Raw genomic sequence first — 20,899 nt, 5'->3', positions numbered from 1 at the left:
GAAGGCTTGCAAACTCTTCTTATGAGGCCACTATCACCCTGATCCCAAAATCAGACAAAGACATTACAAAAAAAGAAAACTACAGGCTGATATCCCTAATGAACATAGATGCAAAAATCCTCAACAAAATGTTAGCGAACAGAATTCAGCAATATATGAAAAAGATCATACACCATGATCAAGTGGGATTCATTCCTAGTATGCAAGGGTGGTTCAACATCTGCAAATCTATTAATGTGATACACCACATAAACAAAATGAAAAATAAAAATCACATGATCATATCAATAGATGCAGAAAAAGCATTTGATAAAATCCAACAGCCATTTATGATAAAGACCCTTAAGAAAGTGGGGATAGAGGGACCATATCTCAACATAATAAAGGCCATATATGACAAACCCACAGCTAACATCATACTCAATGGGGAAAAGCTAAAACCATTCCCCTTAGGATCAGTAACGAGGCAAGGTAGTCCTCTTTCTCCACTTCTATTCAACATAGTTCGGGAAGTCTGAGCCACAGCAATCAGACAAGAAAAAGAAATAAAAGGCATCCAAATTGGTAAGGAGGAAGTAAAATTTCATTATATGAAGATGACATGATACTATATAGAGAGAACCCTAAACACTCCACCAGAAAAGTATTAAAACTGATAAATGAATTTAGTAAAATAGCAGGATACAAAATTAATATTCAGAAATCAGTTGCATTTATATACACCAATAATAAATTACCAGAAGGAGCAATTAAGAAAACAGTCCCATTTACAATTGCTTCAAACACTATAAAATACTTAGAAATAATTTTAACCAAAGAAGTAAAAGATCTGTACTCAGAAAACTATAAGACACTGAAGAGAGAAATTAAAGAAGATACAGATAGGTGGAAACATATACCATGCTCATGAATTGGAAGAATTAATATATATTTAAAATGTTCATACTGCCTAAGGCAATATACAGATTTAATGCAATTTTTATCAAACTACCAAGGACATTTTTCACAGAAATAGAACATATAATACTAAAATTTATATGGATTCATAAAAGACCCCAGATAGCCACAGCAATCTTGAGACATAAGAACAAAGTGGGAGGTATCATGATACCTGACATCAAATTATATTACAAGTCTACAATAATCAAAACAGCATGGTACTGGCATAAAAAGAGGCACATGGATCAATGGAACACAATACAGAGCCCAGAAATAAATCCATGCCTATGTGGTCATTTAATTTATGCCAATAGAAGCAAGACTTTACATTGGGATAAAGACAGTCTATTCAATAAATGGTGGTGGGAAACCCTGTCAGACATATGGAAAAAAATAAGGCTGGACAACCTCCTTGCACCATATACAATAATAAATTCAAAAGGGATTAAATATTTAAATGTAAAATCTGAAACCATAAATCTCCTAGAAGAAAATATAGGAAGAAAGTTCGCAGACATTACCCTTAGTAAGATTTTTACTGATATATACCCTCCGGCAAGGGAAGTAAGAGAAAAAAATAACATCAAATTAAAAAGTTTTTTCACAGCAAAGGAAACCATCAGTAAAACAAAAAGGGATCATACTGAATGGGAGACGATATTTGTCAATGATATATCTGATAGGGGGTTAATATCCAAAATTTATAAAAAATTTATACAACTCAACTCCTAAAAACAAAAAACCCAATTAAAAAATGGGCGGAGGACATGAAGAGACATTTTTTTAAAGAGGACATACAGATGGCAAACAGAGATATGAAAAAATACTCAACCTCATTAATCATTAGAGAAATGCAAATAAAAACCACAGTGATATACCACCTCACCCCAGTCAAAATGGCTATCATCAATAAATCAACAAACAACAAGTGCTGGTGAAGATTCCCCCAAACTGGATCTCTCAGGCACTGCTGGTGGGCTTGCAGATTGGTGCAACCACTATGGAAATCAGTATGGAGTTATCTTAAAAAACTGGAAATAGAACTATCTTATGACCCAGTAATTCCACTCCCAGGTATCCATCCAGAGAAATCCAAAACACTAATTCGAAAAAATTTATGCACCCCTATGTTTATTGCAGCACTACTCACAACAGCCAAGACATGGAAAACAACCAAAAGGCCCTTCAGTAGATGACTGGATTAAGAAACTGTGGTACATTTATACAATGGAGTATTACTCGGCCATAAAGAAGAACGAAATCTTACCATTTGCCATGATATGGATGGACCTAGAGAACATTATACTTAAATAAATCAGATGGAAAAAGATCTCACTTATATGTGGAATCTATAGGATAGAATAAATGAACAAACTAATCAGAAACAGTCTCAGAGATATAGAGGAAAAACTGAGGGTTGCTAGATGCGGTGGCAGGGGGCATGAGGGAAAAGGTGGGGGGATTAGAAAGCACAATCGGTAACCACAAGATTGCCATGGGGATACAAAAGTCAGTTTGGGAAATAAAATCAATAATGTTGTAAAGATTATGTAGGGTATCCGATGGACACTTGTCTTATTAGGGAGACCACTTCATGAATGGTGCAGGTGCCTGACCACAGCAGTGTACACCTGGGTGAAGCTGAATATTAATGAATGTCAACTATCATTTAATATACATATGTCACAGGATGTGGAGTACAGCATAAGGAATAGAGACAGTGGAACTGTAACAGCTATATATGATGTCAGAGGGGTAGTAGATTGGGGGAGAGGGGCTTATCACTTTGTGAGGGTATAAATGTCTAACTATTACCTTGTTTTGTACACCTGAAACTAATAATAATAATAAAAATTAGACTGAATTAAGTGATTAATAATACAACTTTCTCAAAGAGGTTTCTCTGATTTCCCCTTCATTTCACAACATAAATTCTATTAGCAATAATTATACATTTATATATTCTTGATACCAGACTCTTACCAGGTATATGATTTGCAAGTATTCTCTCCAGTTCCACGGATTATAGTTTCACTTTCTTGAATAACCACAAATTCAGCTTTTGATGAAATCTTGCTTTGATACAAATGTATAGGTACAGTCAACTTAAAGTTAGTTTTTGAAAAAAATTCTCTTTAAATTTAGATATAACAGTATTCCTTATAAAAACATATTTTATTGTATTAAAGCATATTCAACTTATCAGATAAATATTTCATGTAGAATTTGGTCTGTACAAAGAAGAGTAAAGCCTAAGTTAAATGTGAGTTACTTTGGTTCTGTTACTTTATCCAGGTTATCATGGAGGATCCTTGAGATTTGGTGGGAAGCTAAGGGTCATAGGCCTCCAGTGTCAGGCTGCTTTCTTTCTTATTTCACCCAGGAAGTCATAGGTCTGCTCTGAAATGTCAAAAGGTTCATGAACTCCATCTGGTGACAGCAGAGCTTGGAGAGCACCCTTGTTTTCTTGGTTTTGCTTCAGGAAGTCAGCGATGACTTTCCATCGTGCAGCCTCAGTCTCTTCTTCTGCCCACCTGAATGGAGGCAGGAGTGTCGAATGGAGAAGGGGGACCACGCAGTCATGGTAAACCAGGAGAAACACAGCCTTCAGGAACTCTCCATCTCTCTAGGAAAACACCACCATAAGTAACTGTGAATGGATCTGCATCATTATTTGTTGTGTTAAATTCGATGAACTCTGTTTACTAAAAGCCATTTGGGGGGTGGGGTGGAGGTGTCATAGTGCTTGGTAGGTCATCGGATCTGGACCAGCCAGTCAGTCAGGAAACAGCCCCTCTTAGTGGAAGCAAAGTCACCATGGAGCAGAGATGAGCAGTTCCCCCTCAGGCTTTTGTGGGTGGCTCCTTGAGACCAGTGTTCTCCTAAGCCCCACTGAGGGAGTCTGTTTGATGAGGGAGTCATCAAATAGAATGGGGTGCTGAAGTCTAATTCTGGTGACACAGTTGTGGGTCCAAATAAATGCAAGTCAAACTCAATGTGAAGTTAGCTCTGTCCACTTAATTTGCTTACAGCACATCAGAGAATTGTCAAGTTGTTATAAGAAAAGGGCAGCAAGTGTTCTGTGTGAAACCCAGAGAAAGGAGACCCCAGGAGTAAGGATTTGTTGTCAGATCCTCCCCAGATAACAAGACTACTGCAGTGTCAACACTGTCAGCAACCCTTGACACTGACAAACTGTGGTGGAAATCCTAGAGCACAGCAATCTGAAGGCAGAGGAATCTACACACAGTGGAGTCTGCACACAGATGCTGCCCCTCCAAGCTCACCATATTGTAGGGGGCGATTTCTACAGGCCTCAGGCCCAGCATCTTGTCTACTAGAATAGAGTAGCTATACTAGAATAGCATTAAACCTGCCCATTTAGCAAAAATAAAATGTAGATGGTATTGGTCAAAGGGAAGCTCAAATAAGAATACAATATATATACTTTTCCCTCAATTTTTAGGGTGTTTAGTTTGTTTGTTCTTCTATGTTCCTTGTAGATAATTAACATTTTAAATTAGAAAACCACAGACCATGGTTGCAATACGGCCCACTGCCTTTTTATAGTTTTATGGAAACACAGCCATGCTCAGAGGTTTACCTATTGTCTATGGCTGCTTTTGCATTACAATGGCAAAGCTGAATCATTGTGACAGAGACTTATGGTCCACAAAGCCAAAAATATTTACTATCTGGCCCTTCACAGAAAACATTTGTTGAATCCTGGATTACAGCAGTCATGGCACTGCCCACTGCCTAATGCAGGCACTGTTTGGTTTGTAATGACCATACTTCCACAGCAATGTAAGTATGAGCCATGAACTTTTTCAATGTGTAATACAGTTTAGGCCAATTTTCTCTTTCCTTCTCCTTATCTCATATAGACTTTGAGAGCTAGAGGAATATTTTTAAAATAAGAGAAATTTGATAGTCAACTGGGAGACTTTGGTTTAGAAACTTCCACTCAACTAAATGAAATTCAGTGATCTAAAATGTGAACATGTGTTTCTTTTCGTATTAGGAATTGTTCACCCAGACCCTTCTTGGAATGTGTCTACAGCCATAATGACAAGTTTAATGGATTAAGAAGGATTATAACTATGGCTGTGTTAGCTGAAAAAGAAGCATTACTGGAGGGTGCAAGCACACATTGACTGCTACCAGTATTAAGTTCCACATGGAAAAGCGTATTACCTTCTCGGATCTTTTCAATGTGCTTTCTTTCTCAGCCCATGAACTCTAAAAAGGAAATAGAAATATTACATTAATCCAATAGTTCACAAGTCTTTACCACACTTCTGCAGCTTCACTGTAAATTAAACATATGGTTGGGATTTAAAACGCTGTGCAGAACCCACACCCATAAGAATTGAATCTGTAGGCATCTATTGATAATGACCCAGAACCAGACTGACTAGGTAGGGAAAGATGCCTCGGAAGCCTGTGCTTCTTACAAGTTAAAACTAATATAAGAATAGAATCAGTGAAACATTAACATATATACTCAAACAGCACAAACACAGCACCTGAACAATAAAACACTAGCAGGCTTTTAAGGTAAGACAGTAATGATAATAGAAAAATGCCAAATACCATACTTGTCTGCAGTTCTGTCTGCCGTGATAATTACATGGTCAGGGTGACATAAATGCAGTACAGCTTTGAGGTAAAGATTCTCAACGTATCCATGAGGCTTCACCAATTCTTCTTTAAACAAAGAAAAACCCAGAGTTCCATTAAACCCACAGAAGTCTGAGTTGAAGGTTCATGGTACCAATTCCATGTACTGTAAGTGACGGGGTTGCCCAGGCTCTCAGTTGCTCATTCCCGGGCCTCAGGTTGTGCTTATTGGCGCCTCCTGATTTCATGGGTTCCATGGAACCCATTCTCAATAGGAAGGCCAGAGCATGAATATGACATATGGCACCAAGACAGAGATTCTCCACAAAATAAAGGAGAAGTTTCCCACCAAGAGAGCACCGCTGTGCCCCTCACAAGCCACATCCTGGATATTCACAGGTACTCCTGGGAAGAGCTGCCTTAGGGGATGTGTTCCTCCACCTACTGACTGCTGTACCTAGGGATCCTGGAGTGTTTGAAGAGTACCCTTAGAGAGCAGAGTGTTCCACTGTACAGGCTATCATTATCACCGAAGCACAACCAACAAACTGAACTTAGCTGAGTTAACACTACGAGACTCACACACCTCATAATGTAAACTTCAAAAGGAATCTGGCTTAACACAAATATCACTCAGCAAGTTTAGACTTACCGGCTGGTAACATTTGCCCATTGTTCATTAGTTAAGTGTCAAGGTCCCACCTCACTTTTCACTGAGTTACCAGCAAGTAGTCAGGTGTTTCACTTACTGTAACTCAACAGGGAACAGAGAAAGCATGTGGGAAGGAAGGTCTACTATGTACCCAGATCACTTCTCCTTCCTCTGGAACAAACAGAAGACTCTACTTTCCAGCTCCCTTGAAATTTAGTGGAGCCACGTGACTGGTCCTGGTCTATGCTTCCTCAGGGCACAGGCAGTGGGAAGCCCAAGGACAGTTCTCCATTCTCTCTTTCTGAGGGGCAACTAGCGACGGAGCCAGTAGACGGAGTCAGATGACAGCTACCAGCCTGTGGCCTTGGGTGATTATGGAGCAGGGCCTTCCATTGATCCATGCTGGAAGGTGCCATGAGCGAGAGAGAAACCTGAAAGCTATCGCTGCACAGCCTGGCTTAGGTCATACAGGGTGCCACCAAGTGAAGGCTCAAAAAGGAACAAACCACTTTTTAAATTTTATCATTCATTATACAAATAATTCACTGTGGAAAAATTAAGAAAATACAGAAAAAATAACCCATGAAATCCAGATGTAAGCACTGTTACCTTTCCAGAGTCTATTCTCCCAGATCTTTTCATAGGCAGATACACAAATATAAGTATATATATTTAAATAGACTTGTACCACAAAAGGGCTTTTCTTTTCTTTCTAATAATATATGTGAAGTTGAAGAACCTCTCGTATAGCTGGATACACCCAGAACTGAAATGCAGTGAAGCCTGGCCTGGCCACTGTTGAACTCCATGGCAAGACAGGTCATGACACTTCTTTGAACCGTCAGCTTATCAGGAAATACAGAATATACACTAGATTAGCCCACAGGTTCCTCCTAACACCAACATCCAGATTCTGTGACTTGTTACACACCTAGAGAAGCATTCCAGTGCCCAGCACAGTGCCTCAGCCACAGTGGGCTCTTGTGAAATCTTTGTTGAATGAATCAGTGTATCTATGCTCTGTATAATGAATAAATATTATAATACTAATGACTTTATAAGGGAAGAAAGAGAAATTCTGCATTATCTAGCTATAGTGCCAAATGAATTTATCTGAAATTATGGGTAATCGTGTGCCATAAACATTTTTTTAAGTGTTTTTGCTGCAAATTTTATTGTTCTGTTGACACTCTCCACTCCAATCAAACCAGTAGATGAAATCAGTTTCAAAGTCTCATAAGAATCTTCCATTTCTCTGTGAGACCCATATGACCTCCCTCCTTACCAACAGGAGTCACCTTCTAACACAGCTCACCTTCTTCCTGCATGTGTGCTTTCTACCTCTCTGGGCTGTCAGAAGTTTCCCTGAAGCAAAACCTTCACGGATCACCCACAACCTCTTGCCCTCTTCTCCCGGACATGAGACTCACACTGGCCATGCCTATCTACTGACGACACTCACCGACATGCCACAGTGGATCACTGCTCTGCTCAAAAACACTCTCCAGTCCTTCCTACCCCAGAATGTTTGTTCATGCTGATCCCTCCACCTGTAATGTCTTCCACTCCCATCTCAGTATGTCAAAATTCAAATTGACCCAGCCTTGTATTAAGTCTGTCTCACATAGGACCTTCTTTAATGGAATAGGCTCCTGGTCCTCATTTGCTGCCTTCTTTAAGTCTCGAAGGACCTGGGTCATACTTCCCCTGTGGCATTTGCCGTGGTATCTGAGCATCTGTCTTGTAGGCATACAGGTCTTGTAATATTTGTTGACCCTGATATACTAAGTTGAACTTTATATAACTGACATATTTGAAGGTCAAATATGGCTGAAAATTGGAGATTTCATATGGATCAACCAGCTGTTACTTCATACAGCAGACAGTATGTTGAATTAAATTAAAAAAATGATATGCATGCCCTGACTCTCCCCTGAGAACTCAGTTGATTTATCTAACAAATGATTTTGGACTTTTGTTCTTAGGACACAATTAGTGGCCGTCTTAAGTCAAGGGTCAAACAACAGACAAGAGATTGCAATAGTGTATGCAGCAGACACTCCATCTTCTTATTGGGTCTGGGTAGGCAGTCTGGGAAAAGTAACACTCAAGCTAAGAAAGGAAGGATGAACCCAAGTTAGCTGGAAAATGAACAAAGATTGGGAGACACCATGCAAATAGCAGGGAAAAAAAACCCAAGAGCGGGTTTTTTTCAGAATTCACTAACGCGGTATGTTTAACTGCTTCCAGAACCCATCAGGTTCCCATCATGATGCATGCTACCCACCCTGAGTGCATCCATCACATCAGGCTGCTCCAAGAGCTTGGGGAAGGTGGCCAGTACGGGATTACTGATAAAATCTGAAATACAATGACCAAAACGATTTTATACAAACTTTGTCCAATGAATTTTACTGCAATAGACAGAAAAACATTCATTCAGATTAGAATTGTGCCACATGATTTATTGATAACACATTCTCACACTTTAACTCAAAGCTGGCTGGTCAACCCATCTTTCCCTACAACCATACTCCAGGGGATTCTGGAATAAGTCTTGTATCAAGTAGACAGGGCATTTAGGGTGGGAGTAAAGAGGCTCTGAAAAGAATAGAATAAGGCTGAAAAATTTTGTTCTTTCTACTTTTTTTTTCAACCTCTCTTTCTGACTTATGACTGTGATGTGGTAAGAGGAATCAGAAAGCACCAGAAGAAAGAAGGCTGCTCAGGCTTGAATCCAATCTACCAGCACTCAGGGAAAGACCCCAGACTGCTGTCTAGGGGTTAGTGTCTAGGGATAGTGGTGGATGAAAATGGTGATTCTGGCCATATGTCTGAATATTGGAGATATAGGAGAACACCGATATTCCACAATAGGTAATTGCACATGAAAGGCCAGTGCAAGGAAGCACAAGGACACTTTGGAAATGATCTTGTGTCCTTAATAGAGAAAAATCCTTTCTCTAGATTTTACTAGGTTTACTCATATTCTGATGGTCAGGGTCAAATGAAGGAAGTCAATAATTCTGAGTAATGTTCTTCTTACTTACAGGACAACTAATAAGACTTATCCTTTTTATTTTTTTAAATACAGGTTACTTTTATTTTTTAGTTGGCTTCAGGTGTATAAAACATAATAATTAGATGTTTATACCCCTCACAAAGTGACAGCCACCCCCAAGTGTCCACTACCCCTCTGACATCGTACACAGCTATTACAATACCATTGATTGCATTCCCTATGCTGTCCTTTACATCCTGTATGAGGGGGGAATATATCTATATATATACAGATTATATAATTATATATATATATATATTTATATATATATATATATATATATATATATATATATATATATATATATAATTATATATATATATATATATATAATTATAGTTGACATTCATTCACTATTATTCTACATCAGCTTCAGGTGTACAGTGCAGTGGTCAGGCATCTACACAATCTGTGAAGTAATCCCCCCAATAGTCCAGTACCCATCTGACATCCTACATAATCTTTACAACATTATTGATTATATTCCCCAAACTGTATTTCACATCCCCATGACTATTTTGTGACTATCAATTTGTACTTTCTAATCCCTTCACCTTCCTCCCCCATCCCCTAACCCTCCTCCCATCTAGGAACCATCCATTTTTTTCTCTGTATATCTGAGTGTATTTCTGTTTTGTTTGCTTGTTTATTCTGTTCTTTAGATTCTACATATAAGTGAGATTATATGGCATTTGTCTTTCTCAGCCTGACTTATTTCACTTAGCATAATATCCTCTAGGATCATCCATGTTGTTGCAAATGGTAAGATTTCATTCTTTTTTATGGCAGAGTAACACTCCATTGTATAAATGTACCATAAATTCTTTATCCAGTCCTCTATGATGGGCATTTCAGTTGTTTCCACATATTGGCTACTGTGAATAGTGCTGCAATAAACATAGGGGTGCATGTATTTTTTGAATTAGTATTTTGGATTTCTTTGGATAAATACCCACGAGTGGAATTGCTGGGTCATACGGTAGCTCTATTTTTAATTTTTTGAGGAACCACCATACTGTTTTCATAGTAAGCTTTATCCTCTTTAAGAAGTCATGTCATTCATGAAGTTTTTCTAGTCATTGAAATAAATTCAAAGGCAAGTGATGATTAAAAGGCTTAATGGTCATTCTCTTCAAGTTATAATTACTCCTTGAGAAATGTCTGTGCTTCTGTGACTTTGAGTTCCATTTCTACTTACCTATCCAGATGGTAAGTCACTGGGAGAGGACTCCTGTCTAACCATGAACTCTACTTGTCCACAGAGTGCTAAACCATCACAGGGCTCTCCCTCTCACTCCTTCTGCTCTAGCCACACTGGCCTCCTTTCAATTTCAATCCCTCCAGCACACGTGAATTTTCTTGCCTTGGGTCTTCAGACATGCTGGTCTCTCTATCCAGAAAGACTTGCCCCCGCTACCCACCTCCCAAATATCTCTACCTCCTCTCTCTGCAGAGAAGGCTTCTCTCACGCTACACGTTAATTCAGCTCTTCCTACTGTATGCTTTCATTGTGTATTTTCCTTCAGAACACTTATTTTAAAAGGTGAAAAGGAATTAACTCATGTAATTTTGTGTTTCAGGTCTGTCATTCCACTAGGGTAGGGATGACCGTGCCTACCTCACAATGTCTGGCATATGGTGGGCACTCAATACATACCTGCTTATTGATTTATTGAATTCAAAGAATGTCCAATAAAGTTAAACTTTATGGAGGCAGTTTGTATAACACATGCACTCCTCTTTGCAAGTTCAATCATGTGTGACAATTGATTAATTAAAATAAATTTTTTTTTAACAATTTACTTGAGAAAAAAATTCAAGTTTAAAAAAAAGTAGCAAGAGTAAAAATAGTACACAGAACTATTGAATATCTTTTATCTGGATTCACCTATTTTTAACTAATCCATTGATATTTAAACCTCGTGCATTAAGAACCAGTTATCTTAGGTGATTTCAGTTTCTTCCCAAAAAGATGACGTGCATACCAAACACATGGTAAAAACAGATTATTCAGACATTAAGGGAAAATACGATTATGTCTGAAATTTAGGATCTCAAATCTCTAGAATTTGAAATGTGAAAATATGTATATTGTAAATAATTAAATACATACCGACCTCACACAGGATACACACTGAGCTCAGTGTGTATCCTTGCATCTGCAGTAATTTATTGACTTTGATGATATTTTAAAAATCTCATTTCAAATGTCACCTTTAGAAGCATAAGATATAGGCTGACATAAGTTATATTTCCTCAAACATGATGTGTTATTATACAAAAGGAAAATGCAAAGACCTCTTACCAGCACTTTGCATGCTCATCCTGCCTTTCAGGAGTACATCTCCAAGAATTTGACGATAAAATATCAACAACTGAATGCAGCACATACTTCCAATTAATATTTCTGGCAGTAGACTATTAAAGAAGAAAAAATAGTATTCGTTAAACAATCCTCTACAATCCAACACACACTGTTTTCTAAATGTATGTTTATTACTTTAATGAACAGTTTCAAGTTTTGTTTCATTATTGGAAAAAGTGTGACAATTATAAGGAAAATTTCCACTCTAAGTAGGTCACATTAAACTTCAGATAACTTACATTTTTAAGTTATGTGAGCACTTTCAAGTCTCAACTCTGTCGCCATTCCTGTGCTTCCATTTTAGCACATATACCCATGTTAAATGTCAAATAAAAAAGAAAAGTCATCAATCACATATTTTGGAAAGAAAGCTACAAGTTTTATCAAAGCCATGTGGCCACCCTACCTGCAGAGGAAATGTAAGTTCAGACCATTCATGGTGCTGGGTGGAACATGGGAGGGTGTGGCACATCCGGACTGAATTCTGACTTTGCTACTTCCTAACTATGCAACTTTGGGTTAATTATTCTCCTTGTGTTTTGGTTCCCTCAATTGTAGAATGCAATTGTAGAATGTAATACCTGCATTTTAGAGGGTTACTAAAAGAATTTAAATGAGGTAAGTGTGGAGTGCTTAATGCAATACCTGGTACACAGTAAGGGCTCAAAAACAGAAAATAAATTTCAGTATTGAAGTTAAGTTAGTATCAGTTTAAAATAGATCATTATAACTTTAGGATACTGTATGTAATCCCCATAGCAATTAAAACGAAAAAAGTCTACAGAATATACACAAAAGGAAATGAAAAGGGTATATAAAAAAAAATCAAGCACAAAAGAAGGCAATAAAGGAGGGAATGACAAACCAAAAAAATCTATGAGACATATAGAATACAAATAACAAAATGGCAATAGTCTTACCCTATCAATAATTACTTTAAATGTAAATGGATTAAACTCCCCAATCAAAATGCATAGATTAGCAGAATGGATGACAGGATCCAACTATATACTACCTACAAAAGACTAACTTTAGATCTAAGGACAGATAGGTTGAAAATAAAGGCATGGACAAAGATATTTCATGCAAATAGTAAGCAAAAGAGAGTGGGGATGGCTAATAATAATATCAGACAAAATAGTCTTTACTCCAAAAAACTGTTCCAAGAGACAAAAAAAGGGATATTTTATAATGAGAAAAGGGTCAATTCACCAAGAGGTTATAAAATTATAAACATATATGCACCAAACATTAGAACTCCGAAGTATATGAAGCAAACATTGACAAATTGAAGAGAGAAGTATATCTGCAATAATAATAGGAGACTTCATTCAATATCCCATTTTCATTAAGGGATAGAACAGCAAGGCAGAATATTAATAAAGATATAGAGGACTTCAACAACACTGTAGACCAATTGTAGCTAACAGACATATACAACACTACTCTGCCAACAACAGCAGAATACACATTTTCCTCAAATGTACATAGAACATTCTCTGGGATAGACCATATGTTAGATAGATCACAATACAAATCTTAATAGATTTAATAGATTAAATTCATACAAAGTATCTTTTCTGATCACAGTGGAATGAAAGTAGAAATCTGTAGCAGAAGGAAAACTGGAAAATTCACAAATATGTGGAGATTACACACCACTCTTAAACAACCAATGGATCAAAAAAGAAATCACCAGGAAAATTACAAAATACTTATAGATAAATGAAAAAGAAAACACAACATACCTAAACTTATGGGACACAGTGAAAGCAGTGTTAAAAGGGAAGCGTATACCCTCATCTACCACATATCAGTGAAATCATATGGTTCGTGACTTTTTCTGTGTGACTTATTTCGCTTAGCATAATAATCTCAAGATCCATCCATGTTGTCATAAATGGCACTATTTCATCTTTTCTTATGGCAGAGTAGTATCCCATTGGGTACATTGGGTACATTGGATACCACATCTTCTTTAGCCAATCATCTATCGAAGGACACTGGCTGTCTCCATGTCGTGGCCACCATAAATAAAGCTGCAATGAACATCGGAGCACATACACGAGGTCGGCCAATTAAGTTCATGAACTCATCCTAGAAAAAGTGCCACACACCTCATTGCTGAATATCACTAAGTCACCTTTGAAGTACTCCTCGTGGGAAGCTATGCACTGACACCAGCACCTAGTCCACCCTTCAAAGCAATTTTGGAACTCTTTTTCTGGAATGGCCATCAGAGCTGTCGTCGTATTACCCTTGATGTTCTGAATGTCATCAAAATGTCTTCCTTTCAATATTTCCTTTATCTTTGGGTAAAGAAAGAAGTTATTGGGGAGGACGGTTGGCTCAGTGATTGGAGCGCAGTGCTCATAATACCAAGGTCACCGGCTTGATTCTGCCATGGGCCAGTAAGAAGTGGCAGCTTAAGCTTGGAGCTGGGTCACCAGTGGGTGGACGGTTTGCTCAGTGGTTGGAGCGCAGTGTTCATAACACCAAGGTCGCCGGTTCAATTCCCACATGGGTCAGTGAGCTGTGCCCTCCACAACTAGCTTGAAAACAACGACTTGACTTGGAGCTGAGCTGTGACCCCACATCTATATTGAAAACAATGACTTCACATGGAGCTGATGGGCCCTGGAAGGGCACACTGTTCCCCAATATTCCCCAATAAAAATTAAAAAAAAAAAGATGTCATCGGGGCAGTCAGTTAGCTCAGTTGTTAGAGCACGGTGCTCTTAACAACAAGGTTGCCAGTTCGATCCCCACATGGGCCACTGTGAGCTGCACCCTCCACAACTAGATTGAAAAAACTGCTTGACTTGGAGCTGATGGGTCCTGGAAAAACACACTTAAAAATAAATAAAAAGTTTTAAAAAAGAAAAAAAAAGAAATCATTGGAGGCCAAATCAGGTGAATAGGGAGGGTGTTCCAATACAGTTATTTGTTTACTGGCTAAAATCTCCCTCACAAACAGTGCTGTGTGAGCTGGTGCATTGTCGTGATGCAAGAGCCATGAAATTGTTGGTGAAAAGTTCAGGTCATCTAACTTTTTCATGTAGCCCTTTGAGCACTTCTAAATAGTAAACTTGGTTAACCATTTGTCCAGTTGGTACAAATTCATAATGAATAATCCCTCTGATATCAAAAAAAGGTTAGCAATATCGCTGCAACAAGTTTGTGAACTTAATTGTCATACCTTGTATTTTTATGGATAAACGTTTTCAAATTTTTGGGGTAAATACCCAGGAGAAGGATTGTTGGGTCATATGGTAATTCTATTCTTAATTTTTTGAGGAACCTCCACACTGCCTTCCATAGCAGCTTTCACCAATCTGTATTTCCACCAACAGTATATAAGGGTTCCTTTTTCTTCACAGCATCTCCAACACTTGTTATTATTTGTCTTGTTCATGATAGACATTCTAACTGGTGTGAGGTGATATCTCACTGTGGTTTTTATTTGCATTTCTCTGATGATTAGTGATGTTGAGCATCTTTTCTTATGTCTATTGGCCATCTGTATGTCCTCTTTGGAGAAATGTCTATTCAGGTCCTAAATGGGGTCAAATATATGGTGATGGAAGAACTGACTCTGGGTGGTGAACACACAATGTGATATATAAATTATGTGTTACAGAATTGTACACTTGAAACCTATGTAACTTTACTAACCAATGTCACCCCAATAAACTTTAAAAATAAAAAAATGGAAATGTAAAGCTATATATGCTTACATTAAAAAATAAGAATGGGAGTGACGTCATAGGAATGGCGGCAGCAGGGCACACTTTCTGAGTTCTCCTCCGGATCTTATTACAAACAGGACCTATAACCCATCAAAGAACTCTTTGCTCATCACACAGAACAGCTAAGAGACTCGTGGATTACTTGAAGCTAAGGATTACTTGAAGGTGCGCTAATTGGGCGAGCAGGGGAAGGAAGGAAGGGAGCGGAGTGAAAACACGCGGCCGGTGGCGGCAGCGAAATCCCAGCCCGCAGCGGAGTCTCAGCCGGCGGCGGCGGCGAAAACCCGCGGTGGCACCCGCAGTTCCGGGCACCCACAGGATCCCAGGGCGGAACGGAGAGCACAGAGACCAGGAGGTGGGCTCTTTCCCTGCGTCCCACGGCTGATTTCTCCCGCCGGGAGGGTGGCTAGTGGGCCCTGGGGCGGACAAAGAACAAGACTCCATACCTGGACCCCTCCCCTGCCCAGCTCTTCCAAATCTACCCCGCCCTTCCAGAGACTTAAACTGGCCCCTGAACTGAGGAGTAGTGTCAGATTACAGAAGAGCCATAGTAGTGCTCAGGCTCTGGGAAGCCTGACAGGCAGTCCTGACCCAGGGAAGAGACTGGGAAGTGTGTGATTTTGGCTGGGCTAGGAGAGAAGAGACTCTCCCACCCCCAGCCACCACCTTTTCTGGCCTGCGGGAAGAGGGTGACACGTGCGGCTGGGCTGGGAGAGAGAAGACCTCTCCATCCCCAGCCCCCACCCTTTCTGGCCTGCCTAGGGCAGGGCAAGTGCAACTGCAGAGACACACCCAGAGATCAGCAGTAAGGCAGGCGCAGCTCTGGGCTTTCAGCAGATCAGAAATCTCCCGCCCGGACCCCCCCATACACACACACACTGAAGAAGTGCCCTAAGACTAAGGAATACTGGACACGGGGCTGGTGGTGCTACTCTCAGTGTGCATATGTGCAGGCAAGGGCAGAAACTGCACTGACTTTGTAAAAACTATCATCCAGACCCCTCAGGCCCACGCATTTAAGTCTACAGTCCCAAAGTCACTCTGGGTACCAGGTGACCGGCTCTGCCTGCGCAATAAGCAGGGGGCTCTTTGGTACAGCAGAGGACAACCTGGACATTGCTTGGTGGGCTTAGGCCGAGACTGTCGCTGCTTTTTGTTTTGCTTTGTTTTGTTTTGTTTTGCTTTGTCTTTATATCTTTCATATCTTTGCCTGTGTCGAGTGGGGGTTATCGGGTGTTTTTGCATGTGAATGTATTTGATTTTTTTCTTTGTTGTTGTTGTTGCTGTTGTGCTTGGTGATTTGCTTTGTTCTGAAACTGCCCTGCCGGGGCCCAGCTTGAGAGGCACGGGATTCAGCATATCCAGGGGCCAACTCCAGACTAAACCGGAGTGCTGCCGGGTTTGACCTGCAGGGGGTTCTCTGCAGGCACTGGAGCCCATAGAGGCCAAAGCACATTTGGGTGGTCAACCCTCACGCAGCAGAGCGCCCTGCGGGGGGCAGAGCCAAGTCTCACAACGGGTCAGCCCAGGAGTTAACCCCACCTACTCACAAGCAAAAAGCAATTAAAGATCTTCTTGAACGGGACAGTGTGCACAACACAAGAGTCACCTTTGGAGCACACGCAGAGGAGAAGGACGACGTGGTGCGAGTCAAATATAAAGGACACATACTACATAAGATAACCTAGCAAGAACTAAGAACTCTAGGGGATCTACCCAATATATCAAAATAAACACAGAGAGTCAGCCAGAATGGGGAAACAAAGATACACGTCCCAAATAAAAGAACAGAAGAAGCCTCCACAACTGGAACCAAATGAAGCAGACGTAACCAACCTTTCAGAGACAGAGTTCAGAATAATGCTGATAAGAATGTTTAAGGAGCTTAGAGAAGACATAAAGAAGGATGTAGAAATCATAACGAACAACCAGTTAGAACTAAAGAACACAATTACCGAAATTAAGAACTCACTTGAAGGAATTACCAGCAGGTTAGATGAAGCAGAGGATCAAATCAGCGACTTAGAAGACAAGGTAGCAGAGATTACCCAAACGGAACAACAGAAAGAAAAAAGAATAAAAAACAATGAGGATGGCTTAAGAGACCTCTGGGATAACATCAAGCGCAACAACATGCGCATCATAGGAATACCAGAAGGTGAAGAGAGGAAGCAAGGGATTGAAAACATATTTGAAGTAATAATGTCTGAAAACTTCCCCAACCTGATGAAGGAAACCAACATACAAGCCCAGGAAGTGCAGAGAGTTCCAACCAGGATAAACCCAAACAGGTCCACACCAAGACACATTATAGTTAAAATGGCAAAGCTTAAAGACAAAGAGAGAATCCTAAAAGCAGCAAGAGAAAGACAGAGGGTTACATACAAGGGAACTCCCATAAGACTATCAAATGATTTTTCTACAGAAACATTGAAGGCCAGGAGGGAGTGGCAGGAGATACTCAAAGTGATGGAAAACAAAGGCCTACAACCTAGATTGCTTTATCCAGCAAGGCTATCATTTAAAGTTGATGGAGAGATAAAGAGCTTCCCAGAAAAGAATAAGCTAAAGGAATTTATGACCACCAAGCCAGCATTGCAAGAAATACTAAAAGGACTTCTGTAAATAGAACAAAGATCAAAACAACCTAACTACAAATTTAAAAATGGCAATAACTATGTACCTATCAATAATCACTTTAAATGTAAACGGATTAAATGCTCCAATCAAGAGACATAGGGTGGCTGACTGGATAAGAAAGCAAGACCCTTGTATATGCTGTATACAAGAGACTCACCTCAGAACAAAAGACACACACAGGCTGAAAGTGAAGGGTTGGAGTAAGATATTTCATGCAAATGGAAACGAGAAAAAAGCTGGAGTTGCAATCCTTATATCTGACAAAATTGACTTTAAAATGAAGAACATATTAAAAGATAAAGATGGGCACTATATAATAATAAAGGGATCGATCCGACAAGAGGACATAACCCTAGTAAACATCTATGCACCCAACATAGGAGCACCTAAATATATAAAACAGGTACTGACTGACATAAAGACAGAGATCAACAGTAACACTATCATAGTAGGGGACTTCAACACACCTCTGACAACAAGGGACAGGTCTTCCAGACAGAAAATCAATATGGAAACAACAGCCTTAAATGATACATTGGACCACTTGGATTTAATCGATATTTTCAGAACATTTCACCCCAATGCTGCAAAATACACGCTTTTCTCAAGCGCACATGGAACATGTTCCAAGATAGACCATATGTTAGTCCACAAAACAAGTCTTGATAAATTTAAGAAAATTGAAATCATACCAATTGTCTTCTCTGATCACAATGCTATGAAATTAGAAATGAACTACAGGAAAAAACTGGAAGACACACCAATTCATGGAGGCTGAATAACTTATTACTAAACAATGAATGGGTCAAGCAGGAGATCAAGGAAGAAATCAAAAGATATCTCGAGACAAACGAAAATGAAAACACGACGACCCAAAATCTATGGGATGCCGCGAAAGCAGTCCTAAGAGGGAAATTCATAGCATTGCAGGCCTACCTAAAGAAACAAGAAACATCACTAATCAACAGTTTATCTTCACACTTAAGGGATCTGGAAAAAGAACAGCGAAATAAGCCAAAAGGGAGCAAAAGGAAGGAGATAATAAAGATCAGAGCAGAAATAAATGAAATAGAAACCAGAAAAACAATACAAAAGATCAATGAATCCAAGAGTTGGTTCTTAGAGAAGATAAAGAAAATTGACAAACCTTTAGCCAGACTCATTAAAAAAAAGAGAGAGAGGACCCAAATTAATAAAATCAGAAATGAAAGCGGAGAAGTGACAACGGACACCGCAGAAATACAAAAAGTTTTAAGAAATTACTATGAGCAACTATATGCCAACAAATTTGACAATCTGGAAGAAATAGACAATTTTCTAGAGGCGTACAACCTTCCAAGGCTAACTCAAGAAGAAACAGAAAACCTGAATAGACTGATTACCACCAGGGAAACTGAATCAGTAATCAACAATCTCCCAACAAACAAAACCCCTGGACCAGATGGCTTTACAGGTGAATTTTACAAAACGTTCAAAAAAGAATTATCACCTATTCTCCTCAAGCTCTTCCAAAAAATCCAGAAGGAAGGAAGACTCCCAAACACTTTTTACGAAGCCACTATCACCCTGATCCCAAAATCAGACAAAGACACCACAAAAAAAGAAAACTACAGGCCATATCTCTAATGAACTTAGATGCAAAAATCCTCAACACAATATTAGCGAACAGAATTCAGCAATACATTAAAAAAATTATATACCATGATCAATTGGGATTCATCCCTGGTATGCAAGGGTGGTTCAACATCCGCAAATCAATTAATGTGATACACCACATTAACAAAATGAAAAATAAAAGTCACATGATCATATCAATAGATGCAGAAAAAGCATTTGATAAAATCCAGCAGCCATTTATGATAAAAACCCTTAAGAAAGTGGGAATAGAGGGATCATATCTCAACATAATAAAGGCCATATATGACAAACCCACAGCTAACATCATACTCAATGGGGAAAAGCTAAAACTATTCCCCCTAAGATCAGGAACAAGGCAAGGTTGCCCACTATCTCCGCTTCTATTCAACATAGTGCTGGAAGTTCTAGCCACAGCAATCAGACAAGAAAAAGCAATAAAATGCATCCAAATTGGTAAGGAGGAAGTAAAATTATCATTGTATGCAGATGATATGATACTGTATATAGAGAACCCTAAAGACTCCACCAAGAAGCTGTTGGAGCTGATAGATGAATTTAGTAAAGTAGCAGGATACAAAATTAATATTCAGAAATCAGTTGCATTTGTATATACCAATAATAAAACATCAGAAGGAGAAATTAAAAAAAACAATCCCATTTACAATCGCTCCAAAGACTATAAAATACCTGGGAATAAATTTAACCAAAGAAGTAAAAGATCTCTACTCAGAAAATTCTAAGGCACTGAAGAAAGGAATGAAGGAAGATATAAATAGATGGAAACACATATCATTTTCATGGATAGGAAGAATTAATATAGTTAAAATGTCCATACTGCCTAAGGCAATATACATATTCATCGCAATTCCTATCAAACTACCAACGTCGTTTTTCACAGAAATAGAACATATAATCCTAAAATTTATATGGGACCATAAAAGACCCCGAATAGCAAAGGCAATCTTGAGAAATAAGAACAAAGTGGGAGGTATAACAATACCTGACTTCAAATTATACTACAAGGCTACAGTAATCAAAACAGCATGGTACTGGCATAAAAACAGACACATAGATCAATGGAACAGAATAGAGAGTCCAGAAATAAATCCACGCCTATATGGCCATTTAATCTACGACAATGGAAGCATGAATGTACGATGGGGTAAAGACAGTCTATTCAATAAATGGTGCTGGGAAACCTGGACAGACACATGCAAAAAAATGAAGCTGGA

At 39.0% G+C, this 20,899-nt stretch overlaps 1 protein-coding gene across 5 annotated transcripts in view; it reads right to left on the bottom strand.

The window, feature by feature from the left end:
* Positions 1–2,423: 2,423 nt before the first annotated feature.
* Positions 2,424–20,899, bottom strand: part of NPHP1 (nephrocystin 1) — a 64,967-nt gene continuing 46,491 nt past the window's right edge. For 4 of the 5 annotated variants that reach the window (XM_033087815.1, XM_033087816.1, XM_033087817.1 and 1 more), the window contains 4 exons: positions 11,581–11,693; positions 8,502–8,575; positions 5,137–5,181; positions 2,424–3,565 (listed from right to left, as the gene is read on the bottom strand). In XM_033087815.1, coding sequence (XP_032943706.1) covers positions 3,293–3,565; positions 5,137–5,181; positions 8,502–8,575; positions 11,581–11,693 — 505 coding nt within the window. In that variant the 3' untranslated portion in view covers positions 2,424–3,292. The remainder of the gene's footprint in view (positions 3,566–5,136; positions 5,182–8,501; positions 8,576–11,580; positions 11,694–20,899) is intronic. The other variant, XM_033087819.1, reaches the window with a different exon arrangement.

The sequence above is a fragment of the Rhinolophus ferrumequinum genome, chromosome 19, assembly GCF_004115265.2.
Source record: "Rhinolophus ferrumequinum isolate MPI-CBG mRhiFer1 chromosome 19, mRhiFer1_v1.p, whole genome shotgun sequence".
Taxonomy (NCBI): Eukaryota; Metazoa; Chordata; class Mammalia; order Chiroptera; family Rhinolophidae; genus Rhinolophus; species Rhinolophus ferrumequinum.
The sequence above is the reverse complement of the archived record's forward strand: the minus strand, read 5'-3'. Positions and strand labels throughout refer to the sequence as shown.